At 54.5% G+C, this 27419-nt stretch overlaps 8 protein-coding genes across 8 annotated transcripts; 5 read left to right on the forward strand and 3 right to left on the reverse strand.

Annotated features, from left to right (window-relative positions):
• Positions 1-14: 14 nt before the first annotated feature.
• TRIREDRAFT_77713 (uncharacterized protein) lies at positions 15-2157 on the reverse strand (the record flags this gene model as incomplete). Its single annotated transcript, XM_006965124.1, has 5 exons — positions 15-527; positions 601-1313; positions 1735-1799; positions 1945-1976; positions 2072-2157. The coding sequence occupies 5 exons, from the start codon at positions 2155-2157 to the stop codon at positions 257-259; spliced, it is 1167 nt and encodes a 388-aa protein (XP_006965186.1). The 3' UTR covers positions 15-256.
• A 168-nt stretch (positions 2158-2325) lies between these two features.
• Positions 2326-4702, forward strand: TRIREDRAFT_77714 (uncharacterized protein; the record flags this gene model as incomplete). Its single annotated transcript, XM_006964965.1, has 5 exons — positions 2326-2362; positions 2427-3060; positions 3130-3684; positions 3751-4022; positions 4104-4702. 5 exons carry the CDS (start codon positions 2326-2328, stop codon positions 4595-4597), a joined length of 1992 nt encoding a protein of 663 aa, XP_006965027.1. The 3' UTR covers positions 4598-4702.
• A 479-nt stretch (positions 4703-5181) lies between these two features.
• On the reverse strand, positions 5182-5774 carry TRIREDRAFT_107123 (uncharacterized protein; the record flags this gene model as incomplete). Its single annotated transcript, XM_006965125.1, has 2 exons — positions 5182-5601; positions 5772-5774. The coding sequence occupies 2 exons, from the start codon at positions 5772-5774 to the stop codon at positions 5182-5184; spliced, it is 423 nt and encodes a 140-aa protein (XP_006965187.1).
• Positions 5775-6643: 869 nt separating this feature from the next.
• Positions 6644-13175, forward strand: TRIREDRAFT_107124 (uncharacterized protein; the record flags this gene model as incomplete). The annotated part of the gene is made up of 5 exons (XM_006964966.1): positions 6644-6830; positions 6951-7202; positions 7277-8578; positions 8639-8780; positions 13148-13175. The coding sequence occupies 5 exons, from the start codon at positions 6644-6646 to the stop codon at positions 13173-13175; spliced, it is 1911 nt and encodes a 636-aa protein (XP_006965028.1).
• Positions 13176-13985: 810 nt separating this feature from the next.
• On the forward strand, positions 13986-14951 carry TRIREDRAFT_61076 (uncharacterized protein; the record flags this gene model as incomplete). The annotated part of the gene is made up of 2 exons (XM_006964967.1): positions 13986-14069; positions 14187-14951. The coding sequence occupies 2 exons, from the start codon at positions 13986-13988 to the stop codon at positions 14949-14951; spliced, it is 849 nt and encodes a 282-aa protein (XP_006965029.1).
• Positions 14952-17975: 3024 nt separating this feature from the next.
• On the forward strand, positions 17976-19689 carry TRIREDRAFT_121706 (DAHP synthase-like protein). Its single transcript, XM_006964968.1, has 3 exons — positions 17976-18036; positions 18254-19033; positions 19113-19689. The coding sequence occupies exons 1-3, from the start codon at positions 17994-17996 to the stop codon at positions 19418-19420; spliced, it is 1131 nt and encodes a 376-aa protein (XP_006965030.1). The 5' UTR covers positions 17976-17993; the 3' UTR covers positions 19421-19689.
• A 188-nt stretch (positions 19690-19877) lies between these two features.
• Positions 19878-20416, reverse strand: TRIREDRAFT_107131 (uncharacterized protein; the record flags this gene model as incomplete). Its single annotated transcript, XM_006965126.1, has 2 exons — positions 19878-20269; positions 20353-20416. 2 exons carry the CDS (start codon positions 20414-20416, stop codon positions 19878-19880), a joined length of 456 nt encoding a protein of 151 aa, XP_006965188.1.
• Positions 20417-20771: 355 nt separating this feature from the next.
• TRIREDRAFT_107132 (uncharacterized protein) lies at positions 20772-22001 on the forward strand (the record flags this gene model as incomplete). Its single annotated transcript, XM_006964969.1, has 2 exons — positions 20772-21590; positions 21675-22001. The coding sequence occupies 2 exons, from the start codon at positions 20772-20774 to the stop codon at positions 21999-22001; spliced, it is 1146 nt and encodes a 381-aa protein (XP_006965031.1).
• Positions 22002-27419: the final 5418 nt, after the last annotated feature.

Raw genomic sequence — 27419 nt, forward strand, 5'->3', positions numbered from 1 at the left:
GAGGTTAATGGTATATCGAGGGGAGTGATCAGAGTCGCGCCCCCATGCAAATGAGTCTTGCCATATACTATGCCCTGTTTGTGTGTGTGTACATGATATTGCCCCTTGGGTCTAACCGGAACTGCTGCACAGCATCAACCCACAAACCGATTCTCTAAATCATCATACAAGTCCACTGCTCGCCCGTAACGCCACCGAGATTTTTTTATCGTTTCCCCCCATTAGAACTTCCTCAACGCCGGATGGATGAAGCACCTTATTTGCTGATCTTGTAAGGGTATGCCACATCCACGTCGCCTTTCCTGTACCACTGAAGTCGCTTCTTCTTGGTCGTGACGTGCTCTACCCACACCTCCTCCATGTGGTTCTTCTTGAACCAGCGGATGAAGTGAGGATCCCACAGCTCGGAGGCGATGCCCAGGTCCTTGCAGCAACGCATCAGGGCATTGGACTTGCATCCTTCAACGGCGGAAGGCAGCTGGTCGGCTGAGAAGTACGAGTTTTCGCCCTGGGCTTGCGAGACAAAGCTAGAAAGCAGTCAACGTTAGTAAAGACAGAGAGCTCGCAGCAATGACGTAACGGAGTTTTTTCTTTTCTTACCGGCCATCCACAATGAGCGCATACTCCCGCGTCACAATGGTGTCGCCAACGACGGCCTCGCCCTTTGGAATCAAGCCCCAGCCCATGGGGCCAAAGGCCTCGTTCAGCCTCCTCCGGTACTTGATCTCCGGCAGGTAGACGACGCCGTCGGGCTTGACCTCAATGTCCTTTTCCTCCAGGGGCTGCATCAGGACCTTGAACTGCTTCTCCGTCACCGGGCGGGCGGATATCCCGTAGAAGCTCCTCGTCCAGTCCACGCTGACCGGCTCCGCCAGGTCGGCGGCATTGTCCTCCCTTGCGTCTTCGTAGGCGATGCTCTTGGCCTGGTAGACGACGTCGCTGTAGCTGGTGGGCACGGAGGCTGCTATCGCGGGCTTGGGCGTCGGCTTGGGAGCGGGCTTTGCGTATCTCGGCGGGACGGGAGAGGAGGAGGAGGAGGAGGAGGAGGAGGTGCTTGGCTTTGCGGGAGGCGGCGGTGCGGAGGATGATGCGTCTTCCGTTGTGGACGTCGTTGATGGTGTTGCTGAGTCTGTGGCATAGAGGCGTGCTGGGGCTTGGAGCTGTCTGAGGGGGAGGCGGGCGAGAGGCCGCGAGGCGACGGCGAAGGATCTGCGTGCGGGAAGCATGTTGACTTTCTTGGAGATCAAGCTGGCCAACAATTTGTAAGGGGGTGTTTGTCCGGTGAGAGTCTGGAAGCAATGGCTGAAGGTTTGCTGGATTCACGGTATTATCTGAAGAATTTCATGTGTTATCGGCGAGATGGGGCCGGTGAAAAGAAGTTCCGGGCGGCCGATCTGGTTTGCCTCTACCTAATGATGAATCATTGCAAGCAAAAGATAGAATAGCCTCCACTGGTTCTAGAGACAAAGTAGATATAAAATAAGTTTGAACTCTTGAGAATCGATGCATGAGTCAAGGTAGGTCTATTTGATATTGATACAGTTGCAGCTTGTTGTGGTGATACACGTCCGTCTACGTGTCTTTGGTGCTGGTTCTCTCGTTGTTGCCATGACGTTTCCAGCATTCCTTGAACTCCTCCATCTAAAGCGAACAAGCCATGCGTCAGTGTTGCTAGGAACATGATATAGGACAGAATGGAAGAGTTGCAGGATGTTCCATTCATAAGGGACTTACCTCTTTTGCACATGCTCTCCAGTCCTTCTTTTCGTAGTAGCAGTCTGTCATCTTGGCGTTTTCGTCTGTTCGTCCAAGTCAGCCCTACCCTATACCGGGAATGCAGTTTCCTGTCTTCAATTCTTCAAACTCGACTCTGAATTCCTCTTCGGTCCTTGAGGCTGATGGAATAGACCCCCTCATAAATCACTCGTTTTCAACTCAACTCACCTGCACATCCTGTGCTGAATATCCGTTTGTCCCTATAACCCCCAGAAAGAGGAAGCACGGCTTAGCGTCGGCACACTCTCAACTCTCACGCAACAAGAAAAAAACAGGTCAACAACCCGCTACTCACCACTCGTCCGGCTCATCGTCGTCCTCAATTGCCGCGGCTGCTGAAGCTTCCACTGCCGGCGGCTTTTCCTGCGCTTGTCCGGGCATCTCGAGAGGAATCCGCAAGGTTTTCAAAGCTTTCGGGAGACGAGCTGTGTTGCTGCCGCAGCGCTGGTGGATGTAAGAGAGAAAGAAAAGAGCAAATATCGATTACACATATTTAGGTGGCGTGACTCGGCCTCCTTTCATTCCCACGCAACGGGAATATCCGTCATCATGGCGCCCAGCCGACTCAATGTTCTCGTGCACACAGGTATAACAGCCTCAATATCTGCTGCGTTACTTGGTATATAATGGCAACTAACTGCAAGCCAAAGGCACCGGGACCACGGCCGAGTCTGTCCGGCACTGCATGTATTCGCTCCGCCGGCTGCTCTCGCCAAACTACGCCATCATCCCCATCACCGAGACGGTCCTGCTCAAGGAGCCGTGGGCACAGACTTGCGCTCTTCTCGTGTTCCCCGGAGGCGCCGACCTGGGCTACTGTCGGGTGTTCAACGGCGAGGGGAATCGACGCATCAGCGACTTTGTCCGCCGCGGGGGCGCGTATCTCGGGCTCTGTGCCGGCGGGTACTATGGCAGCAGCAGATGCGAGTTTGAAGTTGGGAACAAGGCCCTCGAGGTCGTCGGCAACAGAGAGCTTGGCTTCTTCCCGGGGACGTGTCGCGGCGGGGCGTTTAAGGGATTCGAGTACAGGAGCGAGAGGGGAGCGCGGGCTGCTGCCATCAAGGCGGAGAAGCAGGCCCTGCGAGACAAGTTGCCGGATGACTTCGCCGTCTACTACAATGGAGGAGGCGTCTTTGTTGGTGGCAATGCAACTGGAGGAGGCAAAGTCGAGGTGCTGGCGTCGTACAAGGACGACTTGGATGTGGACGGGGGGGACGAAAAGGCCGCAGTGATTCTATGCCATGTGGGAGAAGGCAAAGCAATTCTAAGCGGGCCGCACCCAGAGTGAGTATCCTTCTTGTGAACATCAAAGAGAGGGGAATTGCTCTCTTAGCTGACCTTGATCATGTCAAGATTCGCACCCGCCAATCTCAAGCCCCAAGCAGACATTCCAGGATACGGCGAACTCGTTGACAAACTCGCTGCAGACGACAGATCTCGAACCCTCTTTTTAAAGGCCCTGCTATCCGAACTCGGCCTCGAGGTCGTTCAAGACGATTACACGCCCCCCTCGCTGTCCAGCCTTCATCTTACCGCCCTCGACAGCGGCAAGGTAACGGAGCTGCTGTGCGACTGGGGGGACGCCATCGAAAAGGAGGACGGCCATGAGTTCATCCGCGGAGAGGCGGACACCTTCCAGATTGTAGCCCATCAAGAAGGACTGAAGTTGGATGAGCTTGAAGAGGCTCTCCCGCAGGTCGACACGATTGATGATCCGAGCTCCATTATCAAGAAGATTGTTACTCATGAGGACAAGTTGCCTAGCGATTCCCTAACACCTCACTTTAGCCACGAGCGGTTCTACTCTGGTTTGAAGAGGTACAGGAGGATTGAATCTGGGGCCGAACACTGGGGCGATGCCTTGCTCTATGGGGATGTCGTCACCAGCACCAATACTCTACTTGAAAAGTGCGTCGCTTCATTCATTTGCCGTCCGTTTAATCATTCACAGCTACTGACTCAAACTCGTGAAAGAAATCCCAAGCTCAACAGCAAGCTGCCAACCGGCTTCGTCTTCACTGCCACCACTCAAATCGCAGGACGTGGACGAGGATCCAACGTCTGGGTCGCACCCCCGGGCTCGCTTCTCTTTTCCGTCGTCATCAACCATCCAGCTCACCTCGCCGCTTCGCGGCCCATAGTCTTCATCCAGTACATCGCAGCTGTCGCCATTGTCGAGGCCATCCGCTCGTATGATGCGGGCTATGAGAACATGCCAGTCAAGCTGAAGTGGCCCAATGACATCTGTAAGACACTACTCTTCATCCCCCCCTTCTCAAACATGCTCACTTTGCATGCATCCACCTCGCTAACAGCAGCAACAATAGACGCCCTTGATCCCACAAAGCCAGCATCCTCCCAATCCTACGTCAAGATCGGCGGCATCCTCTCCCAGTGCAGCTACTTCAACGGCGCCTACCAAGTCGTCCTGGGCATCGGCATCAACGCCACCAACCCGCGCCCAACAACGTCCCTCTCCGACCTGCTCCCGCAGACCGCCGCCGCGCCTTTCCACATCGAGACTCTCCTCGCCCGCATCATCACGCGGCTCGAGGCCGTGTACGAGCAGTTCCGGCGCGAGGGCTTCTCCCAGGACCTGGAGACGCGGTACTACCGCCACTGGCTGCATACCGGCCAGTCTATTACGCTAGAGGCCGAGGGCGGCGTCAAGGCGAGGGTCGTGGGCATTACGCGCGATTGGGGGATGCTGCGGGTCGAGGAGACGGATTCTGAGGGGCGAGGGATCGGGAAGATGTGGAGTCTTCAGAGTGACGAGAACAGCTTTGACTATTGGAAGGGACTCGTCCGGAGAAGGGCGTAAAGCTTGCAAAGCATAAAACCCCCTCCTGATGCTAAGGTACTGCACTGCATCGCATCCTCAAGGTCCCGCGGTAGACAAAGGCTCATCTAATCATCAAATTTACACAAGTGGTATGTTACATTGTTTCCTTATCGTACAAACAAAGCAAGCGAATAACGCGTCTTGAAGTCGACTCCAAAAGAACGCCTCTTGCTTCCTCTCCCTTCTCCCTTTTTTGTGTGTTCGTCTAGACCCAGTCTCCTGTTGGCTTCGAAGCCTCTAGATGTCCTCTCCTCCATAAACGCCGTGCCATGCCACTGTTCGAGTGAAGATGTGGTAGTATAATTACCCAGAAATAAAGGAAAGAAGGTCAAAGAAAAATCGTGTGCAAGAAAAAAGAAAGGGAAGAGGCTGTCTTGTTTCTCTTTCGTCATCTGCCCCCCCTTTTTGCAGTGGAGGAGCCTTCGCGGCCCTGCTCCCCTCATCCCACTTAGCACAGCGAGCTGCCGCGTAAGCTGTCCCTCCCTCCAAGCCAATCGCATGATACCGCAGTCGATTAGAATAGTATGTATCATCCGCTTCGTTCAAAATGGAGAATCCCTGGCTCATTTATCCTTGTAGATCTTTGGCTTCCACCCGTCCTTGGCCTCAGCTTCCATCTCGGCCTTTTCTCGTATGGGCCCGAGCTCGGCCTCGAAGCGCTCCTTTGCCCGCACAATCTTGCTCTGCAGGTAGAAGCTGCCGCCCTTTTCCGGGTTGTTGGCGTCGAATAGCCGCTTGTACCGCTCGAGCACCTCCTCGACGTTGGCCTGGCCGTTGGCGGGCGGCTTGACGTTGAGGATGCGGCAGGCCTCCTCCAGCGTCATCCCCGCCGTCAGAGAGGCTCGGCCGGAGGGCGTGACGCCGGCCTTTGCTTGTGCGCGCTGGTACTGCGACGAGGCTTGGGCCTGTCGGTAGGCGGCCATGAAGGACCGGCCGAGGATGCGGGAGCCTGTGAGGAAGGCCGTGAGGACGAATTTGTGCGCCTGTTTGTGTAGGAGAGGTTAGTTGCTGTCGATCCGTCACAGAAAAGCGCCGCGGCCTCGAGCATTCATTCCGCCATGCTGTCTCTTGTCGCAAAGAGGAAAAACGTCACGATGGCGGCATGAAGACTCGGGACCTCGGCAAGCAAAGGAAGAGAACGGCGCGGACATACCATGATGATGATGTAGAACCCAGTGCAGTCAACGCCAGCAAGATAGAATATACACTCTCTTGACACAATAGAGAGTCTGTGAAAGTCGTTGGAAGTGCAAATGTCCAGCAGACAAGGCGTGAACACCGTCCTGCGGTTTGAAAGTGCGAACGTTCGAGAATCAGTTTGCCTCTCGAATTTTGCCAATGCCGGCGTTGCGACTTGATGCGGGAGGCAAGCTGCATTTTTCTCGTTTACCCGGGATTCTGCCGCTCACCGAGATCTCTCACCGCGGTCAATGGGAGAAAGGCGCCCACCACTCGCCCCCCCACCATCTTCGTATCCCAGCAACTTCCAGCCACAGCCGAGCAGGTATTAGTATTATTATTATCTGTCCCCCCCCCCTGAGTGCCACGCAATTGCCAGTCACATTAGTAACCTTGGCTGGGTCCGGCAAACTCGAGCCCTATTGGCAGGATATTCTCCTTGTTGTTGCTCCTAGACCGGAGAGTCAGAAGCTAAATTGCTATCTCTCCGGCATCTGCAAACCGCCCACTCTAGCTTTGCCGTTATACGCGGGTTCTGCTGGCTAGACGGGGGTTGTCTTCCCCAGAAGCTTCACAAGCCTGTTTCATTTTCTGGTGGTGAGGCTGAGGGTCCTTGCTTGTGGTCTGTTCCTAGCAGCAGAGAGTCGTCATCACCTGCAAGGGTTTGCTTGTGAAGAGGCCAGCTTCGAAAAGCGATTTATTACCTGACCTCTTTGGATCCTCTCCTCTGCTCTCCATCCGCTCATTACTACGAGTTATAGTTTGTTCAAACGCTTTATTGTTGTCAAGTGAACCGGAGATCAGACAAGATTCAAAGCAGTCATGGCGCCCCATGAAATCGAAGAGATGCTGCGGCGAGAGGGTAGCAAAGTCTCTCCCGATCAATACGATGAGTCCACTGAGCCAGCTGAGGCTCGCCAGCGACGGACGGGGCTCTTGGTGCCCATCTTGGCAGCTTGTCGAGAAGTGTGGGTGTCTGAGCCGGACGAGCTGGAGCTCATGGTTGAGAAACTGGGTGACGGCAGCAGAGACGGTGAGTTGCTATCAGGCAATCCAATGAACCACAACCTGAGCAAGCTAGTTGCGGCAAACAGGACGAGAACGGCATTTACTGGAAACCTCCCCGACTGACCACATATTTGTATCCATGCAGTCGCTTGGCGGGGCCCCTTTGGTGATTCAGGAATCCTTGAGTTCTTCCTCCGGATCTTGGCAGGCAATGGCCTGAAGCAAGGGCTCAAAATTCACATCTTGCGGCTGGTCGGGAACTCTTGTGCAGATACAGACGAGAACCGTGCGAGGGTGATCCAAGGAAATCATCTCGATACCGTCATCAATCTTCTGCAAGATGAGAGCCTAATTCCCTTCACCATTCCCGTGCTGTTCAACATTCTGGTTGATTACGGTAAGAGCATTTTCTTCTCAAAAGATTACCTGAGTCGAGACATCAAGGATACTAATGGATGCCTGCATAAAAAGAACCTGCACAGCTGGCTGCTTCACAGGCGAATCTCAACCAGCGACTCATCGACCTCCTGTCCTCTCCAACTCTTTCCAACTTCATCGTCTTCGTCCCCTATTTCTGCAAGATTCTCGCCCTGCTGGTCAGCCAAGAAGGCGAAGCAGCTCGTGCCAGTCCCAGAACTGTCGAGGTCCTTCTCAACCTGGCCATGAGCCCGCCGTCTCGAGATGACCTTGACGACTTCACATCGCTTGTTTCCGTGGCGGGTGCTTATCTTGCCAATGACAGGTTCCAGGCCGCCTTGATCCAGGGACCACTGATGCAACTTTTCCTCTCTACCTTTTATCACGCCCATACGCACTTTGACCTTTCGGATATTGATGATGCCGATCCGGCAGCGTCCCTGAAGAAGCTTCACTCCTCCCTCCTCATCAATCTGGCGGATATTACCGGCAACGACCTGTTCGCCGCAAGTTATCCATTGCAGAGCCCCATCGCGCAAAACCTGCTCGCGTGGCTTCAGAGCTCGAACCTGCAGCTCCAGACTGCAGCTTGTCTCGCCTTGGGCAACATCTCCCGCTCCGACGAAACCACGACCTCACTCGTCCAAACCTACTCGGCGCATGTCCCCTTGGTGAGGCTCCTCTCGAATCCCGATATCACAGATGCGCAGCTCCTCCATTCAGCCTTGTCCTTCTTGAAGAACCTGGCCATCCCGGTACAAAACAAGCCGCTTCTCGGCGACCTGCTGGATGTCGGCTGTGTGCCGCGATTCTTCACCCTGGATACCTCGCCGCAGGTGCAATTTGCCGCCGTGTCTCTGACTCGGCTGCTCCTCATCAACTGCCCTCCCAACGTCGCTCGCATCTGCGCCCCTCTCAGCGCCGACCCGGCCAGCCCTGCGCACGAACGCTCCAGCGTAAGCGGCATCATCTCCCTCTACGAGCGCTCCGATGCCGAGCCCACAAGACTCGAGGCCGCCCGGGCTGTGGCTGCAGTGTGCCGCATGCTTCACTCCAGCCCAGTCGCCCCCTTGCTGCCGGACTGGGACGGTCCGGTCGAGCAAGACGACGACGACGCACCTCTGGACGAAGAAGGTCGGCGGCGGGCATACTTTTACAGCAAGCACGACGTAGCGAGGGTCCTCTCGTTCCTGATTAGCCAGCAGAAGTGGCCGAGTCTCCGCTCGGAAGCGTGGTTCGTCTTCGCCCTCATGTGTCGCTCCAAGGAAGGCGGCCGCGTCATCGTCGAACTGCTCCAGATCCACGGCACCATGACGGCCCTCATCAAAGCCATCACAGGCAGGGACACGCCCCTCAGTGAGACGGCATCCACCACCACCACCGCCGCCAACGAGCAGCTGGCCGACGAGGCTTCAGTGGTGGCCTCCGATGGGCAGATTGCTTCCATGGCGGAGGGCCTGGGCTTGCAGCCTCAGCAGGCGGACCCGAGGCAGAAGGAGAGCATGGTGCGGGTGGACCGGGAGAATGCGCTGGTGATGCTCACGGAGCTGCTGAGGTCGTGGGGCAGTCGGTTGCCTGGCTTGAGGGTGAGCATCTTGCAGGATCTGGTCAAGGAGGGGACGGAAATTGTGGCTGCGCAGAAGGCGGCGGTGCCTTGAGCGAGGGGCGGTTTATGGCCTGGAGAAGGAATATCTTTGTCCAGCCTTGACCTGAAATCGGTAAATAGTATGAGGAGGCTCAATATATACTCATCGGCCAGTATCTTCAGATATGCGCATATATACGGGGTATATAGATATAAATCAGTATACATATTGTCACATTCGCGAAACGCAGATAGCAGCATGACCCGTCTTGAAGAGAACAACTGCAACTTTCTTCACGATAATGGGAGTCCGTGTGCTTCATGCACTCGTTTCAAATTAATGCCAATTGGCCCTTTTTGTTTGTATGAGCTGCGCGTAATACAGGTGGGCAGAGTCGGTTGATCATGCAAATAATTTCTTTGACCTGATGTGTGTGACCTAAAAGAGCATATAGTAAGGCAGTTATTTCTTTTCCTCCCGTAACCTGGCCCAGCACACAAGTCATCAAAGCTTCGAAAACCGAACCCTTGCCACACGCACACACACTCCCGTTTAGAGGACGCGAAAGAGCAAGAAAACCCTTAAAACACCAGTTTCCCTTTTTTCTAACAAGAAGTTTATTTCTTGGCAGACTCGGCCTCGGCCTTGTCCCGAGCACGCTTGTCGCGGGCACCCTGGTATCTGGCGTTGCTTCGGGCAATGCGAAGCTTCGTGTAGGCACCACCCTCAACACCGGCGGGGATCTCGCTCTTGCTGATCTCGGAGACACCCTCGGAGACGTGGGCGATGGGCAGGGCAGCGGCGATGGAGGAGACCTTGTCCAGCTGGGAGACGTCGGTCTTGGTGTCACCCTTCTTGGGGGCGTTGGACTTGCGGGGCAGGAGGATGAGGCGCTCCTTGTAGGCCTTGAGGCGGGCCACGTTGGCGGCGAGGCTCTCCTCGCTCAGGTTCTGGCGGCGGAAGTCGACGGCGATGCCGATGGTGGGAGCCAGGGACTTGGAGATACCGGCCTCCTGTGAGATTCGTTAGAAAATCCATACCCAGCTAGTATGAGAGCGTTTGCAATCTCTTCTCCCCGTATCCAAAGGCCTAGAAATAGTCCGATTTTTCCCATTTCGCTCTTTTTTTCCTTTCGAGGCCCCAGAGATTCGGGAAGAAGAGACTCTCAAATCAAGTCGTACCTTGAGCTCGGTGAGGGTGAAACCACGACCGGCGCGGACCCGGCGGTTGTACCTAATGGTAGGGCATCGCACGACGGGGCGCAGCTTGTCGACGGGACGAGGAGCGAGGGCAGCAGCCTTGGCCTGACGAGCAGTGCGTCTCCGAGACTTTCGGCCGGGCTATTCGAACAAACAAAAGTCAATATCCCAATGTTCCAGATTGTTCGAATGACGCTTCTTTGAATTTCTGATTTTCGGGTCGCTCGTGGCAGGAATCGCATACCTGGTCAAAGTGGGTGCGAACCCGTCTCTGCCAATCCTTGCGGAAGTCTGTGGGAGGAGTCAGTCGCCATTCATCATCAATCGCATCGTCGCTTCGGAGGTCTTTTTGGCGGGATGGTGCTCACGGTTGCTGATGATCGTCTGGTTGTGCTTGATCGCCTGCACGGGGGGGGAAAAAGGTCAGCAACTCTGCAAAGTCGAGCAATTCGGCGTATCCATTTGGGGGGGGTCCTTGCATACCATTGTGTCTGCTTGCGATCAACGTGGACTCCGGTGTCGTTGTTCGGGAGGCGTTGAAATTTCGGAGGATGAGACTCGTCAAATTCGTCGAAGGGTTTTCGTGCCCTACAATCGATACGTACCTCGTGGGGACATGCCCTGCCGCGCACCAAAAAAGCGAATCCTGATCACGTGCCCCGCTTAGCAAGAGCTGATGCCTTGGTGCCTGAGACAGCCGCTATTTGGCGCCAGGCATCAACTTGGAGCTATAAAACAGCGTGCACGCTGCGGCTTCTTTGCTTATTTTTCTTCTTTTCTTCTTCATACTTACCTTGTTTCGAATACCCCAGCTCAAGAATTGGGGTATTCAGTAAGGAAGGCCTGCATTGCACATCGCGGAGTCATTCCTTGCTCCATTGTCCTTCGGGGCCATGGGAGGCGTAATTTTTGATATATTTCACTCCGTTTTCATTGTGAGACTGCTACATGCAGCATCATGAAGAAGACTTTGTCCCTGGAACTCTGTGATTCTGGCGGTGTTTCATGCACGGTAGCCTATGTACGGCGGCACAGCCCACCAACTTCATCTGCCGCGCTGCGTAGAATAGAGTGCGAACACCGAAGCGCAAGTCTCGATAGATCTCGGCTTCTAGCAATTGACGTTCCAAAATCCGTAGATGCTGCTACTCTCTTCATGGCTGTGATGCGCGACCATCTACGAGTGCCTACGACGATCCACCAATCGTACCTAGTGAACCATCTGCTAAACCCATGACATGACTGTACGTTAATGAGACGGTTCGATGATGCCAGTATCATTTGGAGCAGCTCAATGATAGACATCCAACGCGATTCCTCTTCTCAAAATCCCAAGCCATCTCCGTAGTGCCGACTCTTCCCATCAGCTTTCTTTCCTCAGGGAAAAAACAGCCCATTTCTGCTCCCCCGGAATTCTCCCGCGCCAATCAGATTGAGCGAATTCCACACTTCTTGGCCGATTCTGCGGCTTGCACCTTGTCGAAAAATCTCACGAAAACCGATCCAGCAAAACCTCTCTTCATATCACCTTTTGCCCGTCTGCTCCTGTCAATCAGCCTCTCTACCACTTTGGCCTTTCTTCCAGGTTCAACTACTGACAGGTTTCCTCCCATTTCTTTACAACCCCTAAACTTCAAAATGGCCTCCCGGATAGGGCCTCGGAGCGTCAAGGACGCAACCAGATTCACCTCCACCATACCCCACGCCACCTCAAAGTCTGCCACTTCTGCCGCGACCCCCAGCGCCGCCTCCAGGATCCCCGGCGAGACGCCCGAGCAGCGGGTGAGGCGATTAAGGCAGGCGCATCTGGCAGCGCAAAGGGCGCAGGTCAGCAAGACGGACAAGGTCATTGATGCGTCAAGGCGCTTCTTTGATGTGGCCCACAGGTGGACAGTGGGGGGCCTCGTGATGTTTACAGGTACGTGGGCAAGCTGGAGAGGAAGGGGGAATGAGCTGGAGCAAGAACAGTGACGGGAGAGGAGCTTTCAGAGATGAACGACGAGTCTGACATGCATTCTTTTCTCCAGTCGTTGCCGGCGTCGTCAGCGTATACTCCGTCTGGGACATGCTCCGCTACAACCGCGCTCGCCGCGCCGAATGGATCGAGGCCCAGCGCAAGTTCGAGGCCGACGAGCTCTCCACCGCCCGTCTTGCCTACCTCAAGGGCGACGCAACCGAGGAGCAGATCGCCCTCGTCGAGGAGGCCAACCGCGAGGCCGAGGCCAAGGGCGTTCGGCTGCCTCCCCTGCTGTCACCGCCCGAGCACCGGACGCATTTCGAGGAGCACGTCAAGACTGCATTCGACACCGGCAAGGCGGCTGAGGCCAAGGGCAAGGGCCTGCTGGGCTTCCTCTGGGGAGGTAGCGAGGCCAACACCGCCAACACCGATACGGAGAACAGCAGCAGCGCAACTGCCATTGTCAAGGATGCGTGGGAGAAGGAAAAGGAAAACCAGAGGAACGGAGGCAGCTTGGATCAGCTCGGCCTGGAGACCGGGAGCGCCGCACCAGAGCCCAAGAAGAAGGGCTGGTGGTGAGCTCATGGCCGGCGGCGGATAAAAGTTGAAGAGGAAGAAAGGGGAGGAGCAACGAAGAAAGAGAAAAACTATATATCGTGTTATTTGGGTAAGGAGGGCGGCAGTCGTGTATCATACTACATGTCGATGGGCTTGCATTAGATGGAGTCGGGAGTTCATTTGTTGTATGTACTATAAGGGGACACACCTCCCAGCTACAATGATATCATGTGCATCTAGATGCATTGGTTGGGCATGCGGGACTGCAGATACATCTGGACAAGGGAGCGGAAATGAAGTGGATGATGTGAGTGAAGATGCAACTGTAGGTGAGTTTGAGGCCGTCATGATACCCAGGGGGCGGTGTCAGTCAGCCTTGGAGTTTCCGAGGTGGTTTACAACGCGATAAGTTGGACATGGAGGGCGTATTACTTTGCCGCAATCGTACAAGTAAGCACCTCTTGCATCCAAGCAATGGGAGCAAAGCAGCCATCCATCCGGGCCATCTGACGTAGTGTCACGATAGAAGGGCCAAGGCCCCTCAATCGATTGAAGAACGCTGCTCAGCATTATATACATACCATATACAGCAGTGATTCCATTGGCAGCATCTCATGGCTTGAAGGGTGAGTGCATTGAAGCGCAAGCGCTAGGAAACCTCGCCAAAGCTGTGCAGTAGATTCGCCAGGCTCTGAGCAAGTCATTGCAATGCAAAGATTTTCATATGCCTCGTCTGTGTACATCAATCAAGCGAAAGAAGCATAAAATAATATGTTTCTCTGCGTGTTTACTTTTCATCAAGGTCCACGAGTAAAGTCATTCCATCTCGTCGCATGGCGTGTGTTGGTTGGTTCCAAGGGTCCAGCCTCAACAGCCTTGGTGTTACCGCCTCATTGCGCCTGTAGCCTCAAACTTTTTAGCATCCAGTGGCGCTGCCTACTTAGCAGTGCTAACACAATCAAATCCAGCAGCGATACCGGATCCAGATAAGACGGGCAGGAATATAGAGCGCTCGATTGAGAGCAAAAGTCTACAGTGATCCTGCAAACACATGACAAAGGCACGAGAAAGGCTCTGTCTCGGTCACTGCCTATTAAGCAGGAGCAAGAAGCACCGCGGAGCTGGCATATAAAGCGCCCAGGATTGCCAGCACGGTCAGGGTTGTTGGCTGGCTAGCCACTCCCTTTTTCCCTTTAACTGCCGTCCCCTCACCAACTGCCAGCCGCTCTTGACTCTCAGCTGCCAACCCTCTATACATATCTCACCGCAGGCAAGGTAGCCATCACCCACCTGGCCAGCACTCTCTCACCTCCGTCTTGCTTGACATCGCTGCTGTTCTTTTCTTTTCTTTTTTTCTTTTTCTACGCTCCCAACCAATCGCCATTCTCTTTGCATATCATATTTCTGATCAACGCACTCTGGCATCGTGCAGGGCTTCCGCAATGGCTGATACGCAGTGCTACATGGGCGTGGGTCGAAAGCGCGGCCGTGACGGGGACGAGGAGGAAATGGGCGGCATGTCCACGGGCTGGGAGCAGCACCAGAGCGTGAGTCCTACGAGAACCCAACAGATATGAGAGAGAGAGAGAGAGAGAGAGAGAGAGAGAGAGAGAGACGAGATGCTCTCCCCCGCAAGAGGCAGCCTGTGCTAACGGTCCGAGCAGAAACGAGTCCAGTACCTCCCTGTCCGAAGCTCACCAGAGTCGGCGCAGCAGTGGCAGACTGCATCATCTCTCACCTCCCTCAGTCTCAGCTCTCACGACCCCGTGCCGCAGCCCGGCTTTGCTGCTTGGTCGCACCAACCTGCAGCAGGCTCTTCATCTTACGGTGGCGCGGAGCCGAACACGGCAGCGACCTCTGATCGGATGCCGACGCCGATGCACCCCAACTTTGCCGCCCAGGTGCGCGGCCAGCAGCACGAGTGGGCCGGCCCTGGTCCGGTTGTGACGACACTCAACGGCGTTGTCAACATGGGCCATCATCCCGCAGGCTTTTCGGATGATCAATCCGTGCCTCGCGCCATGTCTGGTCTGGAAGACTGGCAGGCTGTGCAGAACCACCGAAGGCTGCCCTCGCCCATCTCGGAAATCGAAGGCTGCACCCGGGATCAAGACTGCAGCGACACTAGCATGATGAGTGATGATGGCATGGGCGCGACCGTCGATCCTCCACTGCCAAGCCCTGTGATGGACCACCCCAGCACGATGATGGATGTCGAGTCGCCGGCACAACTGCAGGCGGTCGACCGCGAGGGGGACGCGCCTTCGCCTAGCCCTGGGCGCAGAGGCCATATGCGAAGCAAGCATACCATCAACAGCTGGACGTGGCAGCCGGGGATGAAGAAGAGCTTCAGCATTGGCTACCGAGCCGACTGTGAGAAATGTCGACTGAAAGTTCCCGGGCACTTCAATCACATTGTCATCTCATAGCAGGGGAAGACTAAAGTCATCGACAGCAGATCCGATCCGGATTTATAGGATACCGCCGTCAGGCCCCTCGATTGGCAGGCCAAGCGACATGAGCTGGCCAAGTTTTCCGACTACAGACAAAACAACATGAGGCAGCAAGCAGCAAAGTGCACAGGGACGGTTGCCTTGCCGAGCCGGCGGCTGGAGTTTCCCGTGTCCAAGCTCAAGCAGAGAGCCTTTTCAACACGAAGCAGGATGAGCAGCCCCTTCTGGAAACGCCAAAGGCTGGTGGTGGATCGCGACATCCACGGCCACATCGCTTGACTTTTTTTTTTCTTTTTTTGTCTTCTCCTTTTTTTCCTGTTTCTTTTCACTTTGAACGACAATGATTCGGCGTTGGACGGAAGGAAGCTATACTTGCGACGCACTCGTTATTGTTATAACGCATCGACACTGTACAATTCTCTAATATTTTTTCCCCTTGTTCTGTTACACATGAGGAGACCAGCTACGACTGGTCTGCCGCGAGCTATACTTGCTCCCGCCTCGAAGAAGCGCACATTGGAAGCGATTTGCTTCATACATGCCGACGATACACACATACACACACACGCCGATGCTTCTGGGATGGATGACCACTGGGTAAACGACGGGCAGATTAATGAGTAGCGACTTTTTTCGGTAGACTTAATGAATCGACATGACTTGAGGCTGATGAACCATCATGTGCACTGTTGATCTAGGGATTTGACACTCGGCTTGAACACTTTATGGTCATGATGAGTAGTAGAGAGAAACAGCAAAAAGAAATCGTTGAGATGACAGATCTCCTCCGGGAAGGCTCGAACTTCCAACCTCCTGATTAACAGTCAGACGCGCTAGCCAATTGCGCCACAGAGGATTTGGTGATGCAAATTGTGGTATTGGGGTACATGAAGGTGCATAGCGCAGAATGGCAAGTTTGAGTTTGAGTCTGTGCTTGTTGGTTTGGTTGGTCTGTGGCATGCTGAAGATGAGAGGAATTCTATGTTGGGGGCCGTCTTGCATGTTGGCTATGCGATGGTGTCGAGGTTGTCTTGTAGGCCCTGGCGGCTTCTGATGTGGGCGGTGGGAGACCTGCTGAATGCCTGGGTATTACAGGAACAGGTAAGGTCAGGTAGTTGGAGGTAGGTACTTGTAGGGAGCGTGTGAAGGTTAATTCGTGGTGCTGACGAAAGGGTGGCACGGGAGGAAGAAGACCATAATAGAGAAGGGTCGATGGGTTGAGAGTCTTTTCACCCTGCGGTGTAAGTCTTCCGGGGGGGGGGGCATCCCTGGGAGGGGGAGGTGTGCGATTTGGCTAACGGATCAGAGATGTCGAGGCGTAAGATCGAAGAGAGAATTTCACTCTGGTCTCGTTGCATGATGCTTGCCTTTATATGTCTATTTACTCGGCATGTGTTTTTCTGAGTTCTGTAACATCTGAATCAATGTTCTATAGCTGCTAGGACCTATAGATCACTGGTCTAGGTGGAGTGGTCCCTTGCCCATCTCCTCATATCTAGCAGGGACATGAAACAAGCACAACTACAATCAGCAGTTGCGAGCGTCTGGCATAAGAGAACAATCGGGGCACATGTACTTAAGTTTGTTTGCCTACAGTCAATGGCTCTCGATAATTGCCTTCATCTTTGGATACTCAAGTCCTGATGCTGTGAGTTACTGAATACCTGGGTATCATGCGCATGGTGCAGGGTAAATGGTGGTAGTAGTGGTGGGGTTATTACTCGGGGATTCCGACAGCAGCGCAAAACTCCTTCAAAGCCATCGGTACCTACTACACCAGGCGGGTAAGGCAGTGCATAATGGGAGGAATAAGGTGAGGTATGTTCAAGTGTGTTTTTCAAAACTGCTGCCTTTGTAATATTCCGTAATATGCCGAGCCGTGAGTGCTGAGAATCTGGAGTACCGGAATATCAGTGGCATACCTACCTGCTACGGTGCCTTACCTACCTACCTAGTAGGCTTCAATATCTACTCCGTCGCTGCGGATTCACTCGTTCGGCGCCCATCACCAAGATCAATAAGAAGCGGCAATGCCTCAGACTATTCACATTAGCATGGTTTAAGCTGCGCAGATTGTGTCCTCTGCTAGGTGCAGACAAGCCCCTGTTCTCTATAACCATAAGGTTTCTAGGCAAGCATGTAAGTGTAGAGCTATATTACGCTGCAGGAAGCATGAGGATTGACCATCCAGATGAGACCGCATGAAAGCCTATGCAATAAGTATCTTATTCCAAAGCGGAAGACGCCAGTTTATACCTTGTGCTAGACATCAACTGTTTAATAGGCATCAATTGTTTAATTGTAGGCATATGTGACTTCGTGGTGCATCCAATTGACGAAAAAAAAATATATGTAGAGAACAAACACGTACTTATAGTAGCTGTCTGGTGGAAATGAACGCCGAGTTGGCGGCTTCTCAAGCACATGCCGAACAAGGCGGCGTCAAGGAAAAAAACAAAACCAGCCCTCCGGTGATCAGCTGTCAAGGCTGGCTGTGGACCTCTCGACATCCTAAAGCCTTACTCGCAGGCGGCTCGACTCATATACTGACCAATTGTAAGCCTCTAATTGACCACTCTGAGAGCTAGACCGACGTAACTGTGGCCTCTTTTTCCCTTGTTTTTTCTGGACCGAGTTTTTTTTTGGGTAGCTCACGGCGCATCCACACCTCCGAAGCGCGGCCGATTTAAGAAATTTTGTCCGGCATCTGGGCTGCTCTCCGGTCTACAAGGGTGATCTGACTCATTGGGAGCTGGCGAGTGCGCTGCCGGTTGTATATCTTGAAGCTGTTGCCCTCGTTGGAAAATATATATTCTTCTAGAGAAAAACCTGACTGATTAACCTCATTGCCTTCCAATTGTGATACCCTTGGCTCGACATCTTGCGAGATTCATCAATCCGACTTCGAGTGACCCCGCCACTCAAAGTCGCCAAAACACCCCACCATCGTTCCAATTCCTCGAATTTTCTCCTCTTCACCATTCTTCTTCCCAAGAACCACAGACAACTACAAACAAGATGGTTGGCGTTGACGCAGAGATTATCGCCGATGATACCAGAAGTGAGTGCAGAATCTTGCCAAACAGCGCCCCAAAGCTGCGAGGAATCCGAACTGCGATGCCGGACCGGCGCCTTGAAGCCCCTTTGACACATGCAATTCCGGTGCTTGCGCCAAAGGGCTTTTTGCGCCATTGCGAAGTGCTCTCTCGGCTACGCTGTTCTTCACTGGGAGACGCAGTCATTCAAGACTCGATCATGGGCTAACAGCAATTCGATAGTCCTGGGTCAGGATCCTTTGATCCCCCCGGCTCTGCTCATCTCCGAGATCCCCATGACTCCCAATGCCCTCCAGACCGTCGTCAAGGGCCGGAGAGACGCTGCCCAGATCATCATGGGCCAGAACGACAGGCTATTAGTCGTCGTCGGTCCCTGCTCCATCCACGACCCCGAAGCCGCCCACGAGTACGCCGCCCGCCTCAAGCAGCTCTCCGAGAAGCTCGCCGACGACCTCTGCATCGTGATGCGCGCCTACCTGGAGAAGCCTCGCACGACCGTCGGCTGGAAGGGCCTGATCAACGATCCCGATATCGACTCGTCCTTCCAGATCAACAAGGGCCTGCGCGTCTCCCGCCGGCTCTTCGTCGACCTGACCTCCAACGGCATGCCCATTGCCACCGAGATGCTCGACACCATCTCCCCCCAGTTCCTCGCCGACTGCATCTCCGTCGGCGCCATTGGCGCGCGAACGACCGAGTCCCAGCTGCACCGTGAGCTCGCTTCCGGCCTGTCCTTCCCCGTGGGCTTCAAGAACGGAACCGACGGCAGCCTTGGCGTCGCCATTGATGCCATTGGCGCTGCCGCGGCCAAGCACCACTTCATGGGTGTGACGAAGCAGGGCCTGGCTGCCATTACCCGCACCAAGGGCAACGAGCACGGCTTCGTGATCCTGAGAGGCGGAAGCAAGGGCCCCAACTTTGACAAGGAGAGCGTCCAGGCGGCCAAGAAGATGCTGACGGACAAGGGCCAGAAGCTGGCCATTATGATTGACTGTTCTCACGGTAAGCTCTTTCTGCCATAATCATGTTGAAGACAAAAACTTGGCCTGCAAAATTGTGAATCGGGTCTAACAAGACGTAGGCAACTCTCAGAAGAACCACAACAACCAGCCCAAGGTTGCCAAGGCCATTGCCGACCAGCTGCGCGAGGGCGAGCGAGCCATTGTCGGCGTCATGATCGAGTCCAACATCAACGAGGGCAACCAAAAGGTCCCTGCTGAGGGTCCGGCCGGTCTCAAGCGCGGCGTTAGCATCACGGATGCATGCATCAACTGGGAGGACACAGTCACGGTCCTCGAGGACCTTGCCGCTGCCGTCCGCACCCGACGCGAGGTCAACTCGGGTGCTCCTAGCGCAGAGGCCAAGGTGAGCACTCTGGAGGAGGACTAGACGTAGTTTTACCGGAAGGGGCGTATGTGTGTACGATGAGAGAGAGGAACGAAAAGCATGAGGGTCGGTTTGTTGATTTTGAACATTACGATGCGTGAGTTTATGCGCGCGAATCCTGGCTTCCTCCCTGGCCAGCGTAAATAAGAAAAGTTTTAGGGAGAGCATTCGACACGGATATCGAGAAATTGGCGCACCAAAGGAACATGTATGAAGGCATATATTGTTGGCTGTCCACTTTGTCACAGACGGCGCACACGAACCAGTTTCAGAATAGAACCATGAGTTGCCTACACAGCAAGATGCCGCATTCAAAGTCCGCGTTCCGTGTCGCGAGCAAGTACCAGTGAAGGACCCTTCAAGTCAAGTGTTTCCCCCCAAACGCCGCGCAACCGTAAAGCCAAGAAACCCCATTCGAATTTCGGAAAAAAACAAATCTCGCAAAAGGTAATATCATGTGCTATCGAGTGCCGCCCACAGCAGCATAACTGGCGCCCAGCCGCCCCAGGTTCCGCGCCTCCCTCCACTCGAGCACCCTCTTGAAGGCGGCCCAGCCCAGCAAGCCCAGCGTGCCAAAGATGAAGCCCCAGACGATGATCTTGTCCTTGTTGCTATCGCGCTGGAAGCACATGGTGACGACGTCGTCCTCGTCTGCGTTTTCGCAGAAGCTGATGCCCTGGCTCAGGCAAAAGGCCTTTGTGCAGTCTGCGCACGAGGTCGACGCCGTTCTGCGGGCGTCATGATGGTCGTCGTCGTGGTGGAAGAGGGATCGCTGGTCGGATTGGTGTTGCGGGCCGAGCGGGATGATGGTGCTGTTCTTGAAGCAAGTGCATTTGCAGAACCGGGGGGCGGCTGCGGGTTCATGAGGTGTCAGCTTTCGGATTCGGATCGAGGGGGATATCGTGGGTTCTGAGCGGCTTTGAGAATGAACTTACAAGAGGCGGAGGCTAGCGCTACGAGCGCAGCGAGGAGGAGCACCAGCAGATGGATTCGCGCCATGGCGGGTTCTGCTGATGCGTCGAAGATCTACGAGGTATGATTCTCGCTCCAACGTTTACTGCATCTCGGTGTGTACCTAGATTCGGATGAAGATTCAAGGTTGAGGGTGATAATGCGAATCCCTTGCGCTGCCGAAACTGGCGACAAGGCTGACCTCAAAATGTGGAGCTACTCGATGTCATCCTGCGCTCTGGTTGGCCCATTCTCGCAGCCCCATATGAGGAAAAGTTACAGTTCGAGTCTGAACTTTAGCATCTCAAAATCCATCCAGCAAACCCCCGGCCGAACTCTTCTCCAACACCGGGCCTCTCCCTCACATATACACACACCCGCACCAATGGCCCGAATAACAAGGATGCGGAGACTCCAGTCTCTGCAACTGGCCGTCCCATCACAATGCGCCGCCGCACCCCGACCGTCCTTTGCCGCCGCCCGCGCCATCTCGACGACCAGCCCCGCGCGCAGCAAGAACACGGACTGGATCCGGGGCAAGCTGTGGAAGGGCGAGGCCCCCGGCCCGGCCGACCCTTACACGCAGCGGATGGAGCCCGAGGCGCAGACAAACCTGCCGGAGGAGGCGCTCGAGAGCAGCAGCAGCAGCAGGTCGCGCCGTGACAAGACGCCGGCCGCCGTGCGGGAGTCGAGGCTGGCGCTGCCGGGCAGGAGGACCGAGGTCGCGGCGGAAAAGGAGCTGCAGGCGTCGGACCCGACGTACGTGCCTGCTGCGGACGCGGAAGGGCTGGAGGAGATTGGGCCGCTGAGCACGTGGTGGGAGCAGCCGGGCCACTGGGGCGAGGAGAGCGAGTTCAAGGGCTTTGGCAGCGCCGTCAAGGTCGTGGAGAAGGAGGTTCTGGAGGTGTATCTGCGACGGGCGGTGGTGGAGGCGCTGGCGCTGCAGCAGAAGGGCGTCTTTGCGGAGTGGGCTACGAAGAAATGGTCCGAGGGGGGGGCGAGGGGCGAGATGGACCAGGCGCTGGCTGCGCAGGTGGAGGTGCAGGATGGCAAGGCTACGTTGAAGGGCGATGCTTCGGCGATTGCCGAGGCTCTGACGAGTGAGGCTGAGGAGGTTGAATCTACGCCGCCGGTCATTACTGTCGAGGAGGCCAGGGAGATGACCAAGTCGTGGGATTCATCATGGAAGAACGTTGCGTTGGACAATCCCCTACGATTTGCGGTATGTCATTTCAGCGCCCCTCGTTGTCCCTTCCCGTGTGTGTGCGTATACAGCGTTTGCTAATCCATATATCCTCCTGCACAGCTCCGCAAACGCCTCTACCAACTCACAGGAGTCCTCATCCCCGACGCCAAACTCGCCGCCGCCAACACCGCCAAGCACATCCTGACCCTCGCGGCGCGGGACCCCAAGCCGCTGAAGCTGGCGCAGGTGCTCGAGAAGCGCAACGCCTTTGGCGACCTCGCCAACGTAAAGGTGCACGAGCGCAGGGTCGGCCCGATCGACAAGGAGGTGGCCGTGGGACGGTGGAAGGTGATTGAGGAGGAGCTTAAGAAGCGCGACCTGCCGGTGACGGGGTACGGGGACGCGCCGCGGAACAAGGAGAGGGATTGGTTGACGGGGAAGATTTGATGGGCTTTGTATGATTCTATGGATGAGTACCTACCTATGTCTGGGTGATGTCACGGGGAAAGAAAGGGTACCTAGAGCAAAAAAAAAAAAAAAAAGAGGTGTATGAATATACCATGTACAACAGCCATCTTGTCAAACACAAAAAAGACACAAGAAGTTTTCTGTATTCTGCTGAGGCGCTCTAGCTGGTGTTATGAAGATATACCTAAAGGTAGGTAGGTCAGGCTGTTGTGGCATACAGGACGAACAACACCCACTGTCTCTCCGTTATCTTCCCCGAATCTGGCCCCCGGAGAGTCGATTTGCCCGCAATTGCTGGCCTTGCGATTCGATGCTGCAATCATAATGCTAAAACTCCAACAAGGAATCTCTAAATAGAAATCGGATCCTAGGCCAGAGGAGAAAAAAAAAAAGAAAAGGCTTGGTACCCCTGCTGTCAAAGGCAAGATACTCTTGGCGATTGTGCTTCCATAGCAGATATGCCGGGCAAGGCTTCTAGACCAACTACCTACCTACTAATACATGTAAGTAAGGTAGGTAGGTACTAGTAGTGACCCTTTCTCCCTCATCCCTCTCCTCTGATCGCCTCCCTATGACAAACCTCATGTCAATGATTTCAGACGGCTCATGCGTTATGCGACCTTATCATCTTCATTGGCTACCACTTCTATTGTTGCCCTCTTGACGGTACTACAACTAGAATGGCGGCAAAGCCGAATCGCAAGTATCAGAAAAGATCTGAGGCATGGATCTGGGCGCCGAGATGCGCCGATGAAGCGGCATTTAGACTTTTAAGAAGCCTGGAGCGCTAGAACGGCATCGCATTGAGCATCTTTAAGCACGCGGCTTCAAGAGGGAAAAGATTGGATATACAGCCGGGGCAAGGTAAATAGATAGGAGTGCTGCTTGTCATGGCAATTGGGATCGATATGCAACATGTACGCGTCTCGGGTGCCAAGGTGTGCTGCAACATAATACAGTAAGACTCCGTGTAAGAGAGAGAGAGTGTGCCGTATTATTATTACTTTCAATAGTAAGTAGCACCGCATAAAGAGGGTGTGCTGGCGACGCCGAATCGAGTCAATGTTGCGCCCGGTCCTCGACACTTGTCTTGACCTGCCAGGCTGGATGACAGGGATCGCCTCGAGAGGGTCGTTTTGACTGACAGCTAGACTAGGACATGCGAGACGCATGAAAGAAGGCCGCAGAACAAGGTATGTACGAATAGTAGTGTGTACATGTATGCTTGGGGAACGGAGGCGGCGGCATGTTAACGAGACAAAGACATCTTCATGAGAGGTGGCATCGAGCTGGGGGGATGCGACGGCACTTACATTGTGGTTCATGTGTATGTACATGTCGCGAGGCGAGATGCTCAACTTGCGCTTCTTGCTGTGCAAAGTACATACATGTAGGTATCAGTAACGACTCCTGTAGCGATATGCTTCCCGGAGGGCGGCGCGGAACGAGGACCGTGATATGGAATCGTCTCTACATGTTCCTAGGTATGCATGCCATAGACAAACATTGGGACCCTTCTGGAAACAGTCGCGCCATCGACAGATCTGAGAAGCCATCGAGAACCGTAATCAAGGTCTCAAAGCCCTTTTCTGTGATGGTGGTGTCGCGATAGGCGTCTAAGATATCTCTCCGATGAGCTGACGACAAGGAGCAATGACCCCAGCCTGCTGGCGAGGAGCGTGTAAGACGGGCTGGGCCGTTTCTAAGATTCCCTGCTAGATTCGTCAATGCCGCATGTCGCTCGCTGGTTCATGCCCTCCAAGGAGTGGCCTGAAAGAGTAGAAAGCACCCGTCAATGGGGCGATTGAGTCCAGTTCGCGACATGAATTGCGAGGTGCGTGCATGAAGAGGGCGTCACTTGGCCTTCATGACGACACCGGCTTATGCCTCACATGAACTACGACGGGTGCGTATGTTTACTTGGTAAGGGTACATGTATCTATGCACTCAGCAAGCGGCTTATATTAGGAGGCTGGCGCAACTCCGATGACATTGAAGCTCGCTCTGTCGAAGTCAGGATGTTTCCATCTGATGCGGGCAGTCTAATCCGTGACCATCACCATCACCCGGGGCGGCCCCAGACAGCAGTATGTATACTTTAGAGAGACTGAAGGCAAGGCTAACAAGCCACGGCGATCAAGGCAAGGCATGGGGGCATTTTAGTACTAGATCCAAATGTCTCTCCAGGATTTTCTCTCTCAACTCCGTCCGGTGGATTTCTCCATCTGCTACGGAGTAATATGGAGTAGGGCTTGGCTGGGCTAGATAACTAACCCAGTGCTGTGCTAGTATTATCATGCCATGTGCAATGCCTCCCCCCAAAGGATGCGCGCGTCCAGATTGGTGATGCAGACTCTCTCCCTGGGCTCTGCTGCATGCACTTCGTATGTATCTACACCGCTCTCTTTTTTTTCCACCTTACGAGTACTATGTATGTTACAATACGGCCTTGTCGAACGCGGGCGAGGCAGATTGGAAAGTGTCGGAAGCGAGACAAGGCGGAGAGTCGTATGCGCATAGTAGTCAACTCGGCTCATCCGAAAGTCATCTGCTGGGACGAGATTTTCTCCTCAGGCAAAGGGGGGATTTGCCGGAGCGTTACCGATCAGGCAACGTGAAGCCGAGGGCCAACCCCCCCCCTGGGCATGCAGTCTGCCGTGATCTGCCACTGCTGGCGTGAGGTGGACATTCGAATTGAAACCCGTCAACCAGACGCACCGTCTTGTCCGTTGCCTTGTGCCTGCACACGAGATGCTGCTCTCGTAGTGGGAGCTTCGCGGATGGCTCGCGTACCGAAGTTCACGATGATCCATTTCTCGTCGTCCCGCCATCGCTTTCCGCCATGAAGAACTGAAGAAGAATATGTACAGTGAGTTGTTGCAAACCGGACCGGCTCTCCGTCTCTCTTGGGGACCGCTCATCTCAGCTCGGGCCAACGGTCCGCGGCGGCTTCACGTCCCGACGGCTGAGCGATGTCCGCGCCGGTGCGCTTCCCGCTCGAAGCGCTGTGCCCCAAAGCTCGGAGCGAAGGCCGTCGGTTACACGTAGTCTGTCTCTCTGGCCTGGGCTGGTGTTGGTTGGTTGGTTGGCTGGTTGGTTGGTTGGCCTGAACCTCAAGTTGCCCGTCTTCGTTGTTGTTGGCTGCAGATGAACGTAATCTTCAACGTGTCGCGGGACCTGATTTCGTCAAGTTGATTGCGGCTTGTTCCACTGCATGCACGTGCGTGCAGAGCCGTGTTGTACCAGAAGGCAGCACGCTGCAATAACTACTGGAGCCGCTTCTCTTCCTTCAACTGGAGGCTGGGTCGAAGTGCCACCGGTTTTAGGACATCCATGATACACGTACGCATCGAGCGTGCGGGCTCTGGCTGCATGTGTAACGAGCCTATCATCAACGAATGACAGCAGCTTCAACGTCGGCGGACATCCGTTGCCGCGCAGCCTCTCATGACAGGCTCAAACTGCTGTTGGTCGTATTTGTCGCTCAATCAGAACGGTGGTGTTGCCCTTTTTATCCAGCCAGTCACGGCGGCAGGCTCAAGGACCATGAAGCCCGCATCTGCATGGCTGGCTGGCTAGCCCTACCAGGAGCAGGTGAGCACATACTACTACATGTACATGTATGCAGCACGGGCTGCAAGGAGTCGGCCCAAGCGAGATGGCTTGACGTTCGACTACCTGCCAACGTCAAACTTCACGTTGCCTCGATGGCAGCACGCGAAGCAATAGGAGGCTTGATGATGATGCCTTGTGCGACAACTCCCGGCATGATGCTTTGTGCTTGGTTGGGCCACCTTGAAGAAGCTGAGCTTGTCCCAGGGCTCCCATGAATGATCCCTCTCGAGTCCCATGGCAGTCGTGGCCAGGATCAAGATAATGTCGCTCTCTGCGTGCTATCATCAAGCTGCGTCAAGCATCGACAGCCGAAGCCTTGGCCACCTGATCAAGTCCTCCTGGTTGGAGGCTGCCGTGCTGGCATTTGGCCTCCTTTCAAGGAGCCCTGACTGGCTGCCTATCCGGGACATGGGGATTGATATCTTGTTCAAATACTATACTCGCATCTTCAATATCATATTTTTGTACCCAAAGGTAGGTCGCAGAGAAGTATCTCTTGTCGACAAGTATCTTGTCCTAGCTGATGCCCTTCTAATACCGTCAACAGTTGCCGATGCAATACAACCGCACTCCTGCACGGCCCTACACCCCCATCATGTAAAAAATATAACATGTAGGCGCCTGCAACAAGCACTCGGCCTTATATCTGTATGCTGACGATCCACATGCAGACAAGCAGCATCGTCTTTGGTTCTACGTGTCATATGCCTCATATCTGTATCATACAAGATAGGCAAGAGTGCGTACATACTACATGTACTTGGGTTTTAGGCATGTAAAGCTGGGGTTTGTCGGCTGTGTCGCTGCTTCTGCCGATAAATGCAAGGCCTCGGCGATACCACCTAAATGTAGATTATTATATGGACATGTGGAAATTTGTGCCATCAGGTAATACGGAGCAGCTATCGATGACACATGCTGCAATCACCATGGACGATCTGGGACTTGCAGTACTAACATGAAGAGTGAAGAGTAGTAGATGCCTTATACTGCACTTGTGGCCGATACGACCCGTTGGGAGGGAGGTAGCCAGGCAAAGTGGTATTTTGGCAAAACGCCGGTAGACATGGATATTCATATGAAAATTGATTGACTACTATCGTGCTGCTCTCGAAGCTTGAGCCTGTCATAGTCGATCTTTACCCAACTCCAGATCTGCACCTGAGCACCACTTGGGGGGAGGGGGGGGGTTGCAACAACACCTCCCTTGCCAACACAGCTTTCGACAGCCATTGGCGGCTTCCCTTCCCAAGGTTCTTCTCTTGTTCTGGAATAACTCCGTGCCTGACTATCGTGTTGGTTCCTCCATCGTCTCCTGGGCGCAAAAAGCGGTTAACACATGACTCGGCCGGTCCTTACAGCCGCTTTGGGACCCTTGAACAAGTGGACACGACCGGGGTGAAGAGCACTGTCCTGTCCTGGTCCTGTCCTGTATGTAGTTGTACTGTCGTCCGCATCAGCGAACGAGGAGAAGGGAACTTTCTGCCCTCTGCCCTCTGCCCTGTGCTCTTGTTCCCCCCCTCTTGTCCATTATCAGACCCCCTAGTCTGCGGCTTCTGTTGTGTCTGTTTTGTGCGATAGGGCGCCCGTATCGTCCCTAGCCCACGTTGAGTCTCCCCCAGCTGTTACAACTACGTGACCTACCTACGGTACTGTCGTCTACATGTGCCTTATGCTGCGCGCCGGCATTCCGAGGACTGCGCTGAGAGACGAGACTGTAAGCTGGGCGTGTCGATAGCCTCTTCCCAGCGAGCCGGCCCGCTCCGATTCAGGGATTCGCAT

This window comes from Trichoderma reesei (genome assembly GCF_000167675.1).
Source record: "Trichoderma reesei QM6a unplaced genomic scaffold TRIREscaffold_8, whole genome shotgun sequence".
Classification (NCBI taxonomy): Eukaryota; Fungi; Ascomycota; class Sordariomycetes; order Hypocreales; family Hypocreaceae; genus Trichoderma; species Trichoderma reesei.

Coding starts and splice junctions, on each gene's coding strand:
- TRIREDRAFT_121706 (XM_006964968.1), top strand. CDS start 17,994: ATGGTTGGCGTTGACGCAGAGATTATCGCCGATGATACCAGAA. Junction 18,037..18,253: donor TATCGCCGATGATACCAGAA/GTGAGTGCAGAA, acceptor GCAATTCGATAG/TCCTGGGTCAGGATCCTTTG. Junction 19,034..19,112: donor TATGATTGACTGTTCTCACG/GTAAGCTCTTTC, acceptor AACAAGACGTAG/GCAACTCTCAGAAGAACCAC.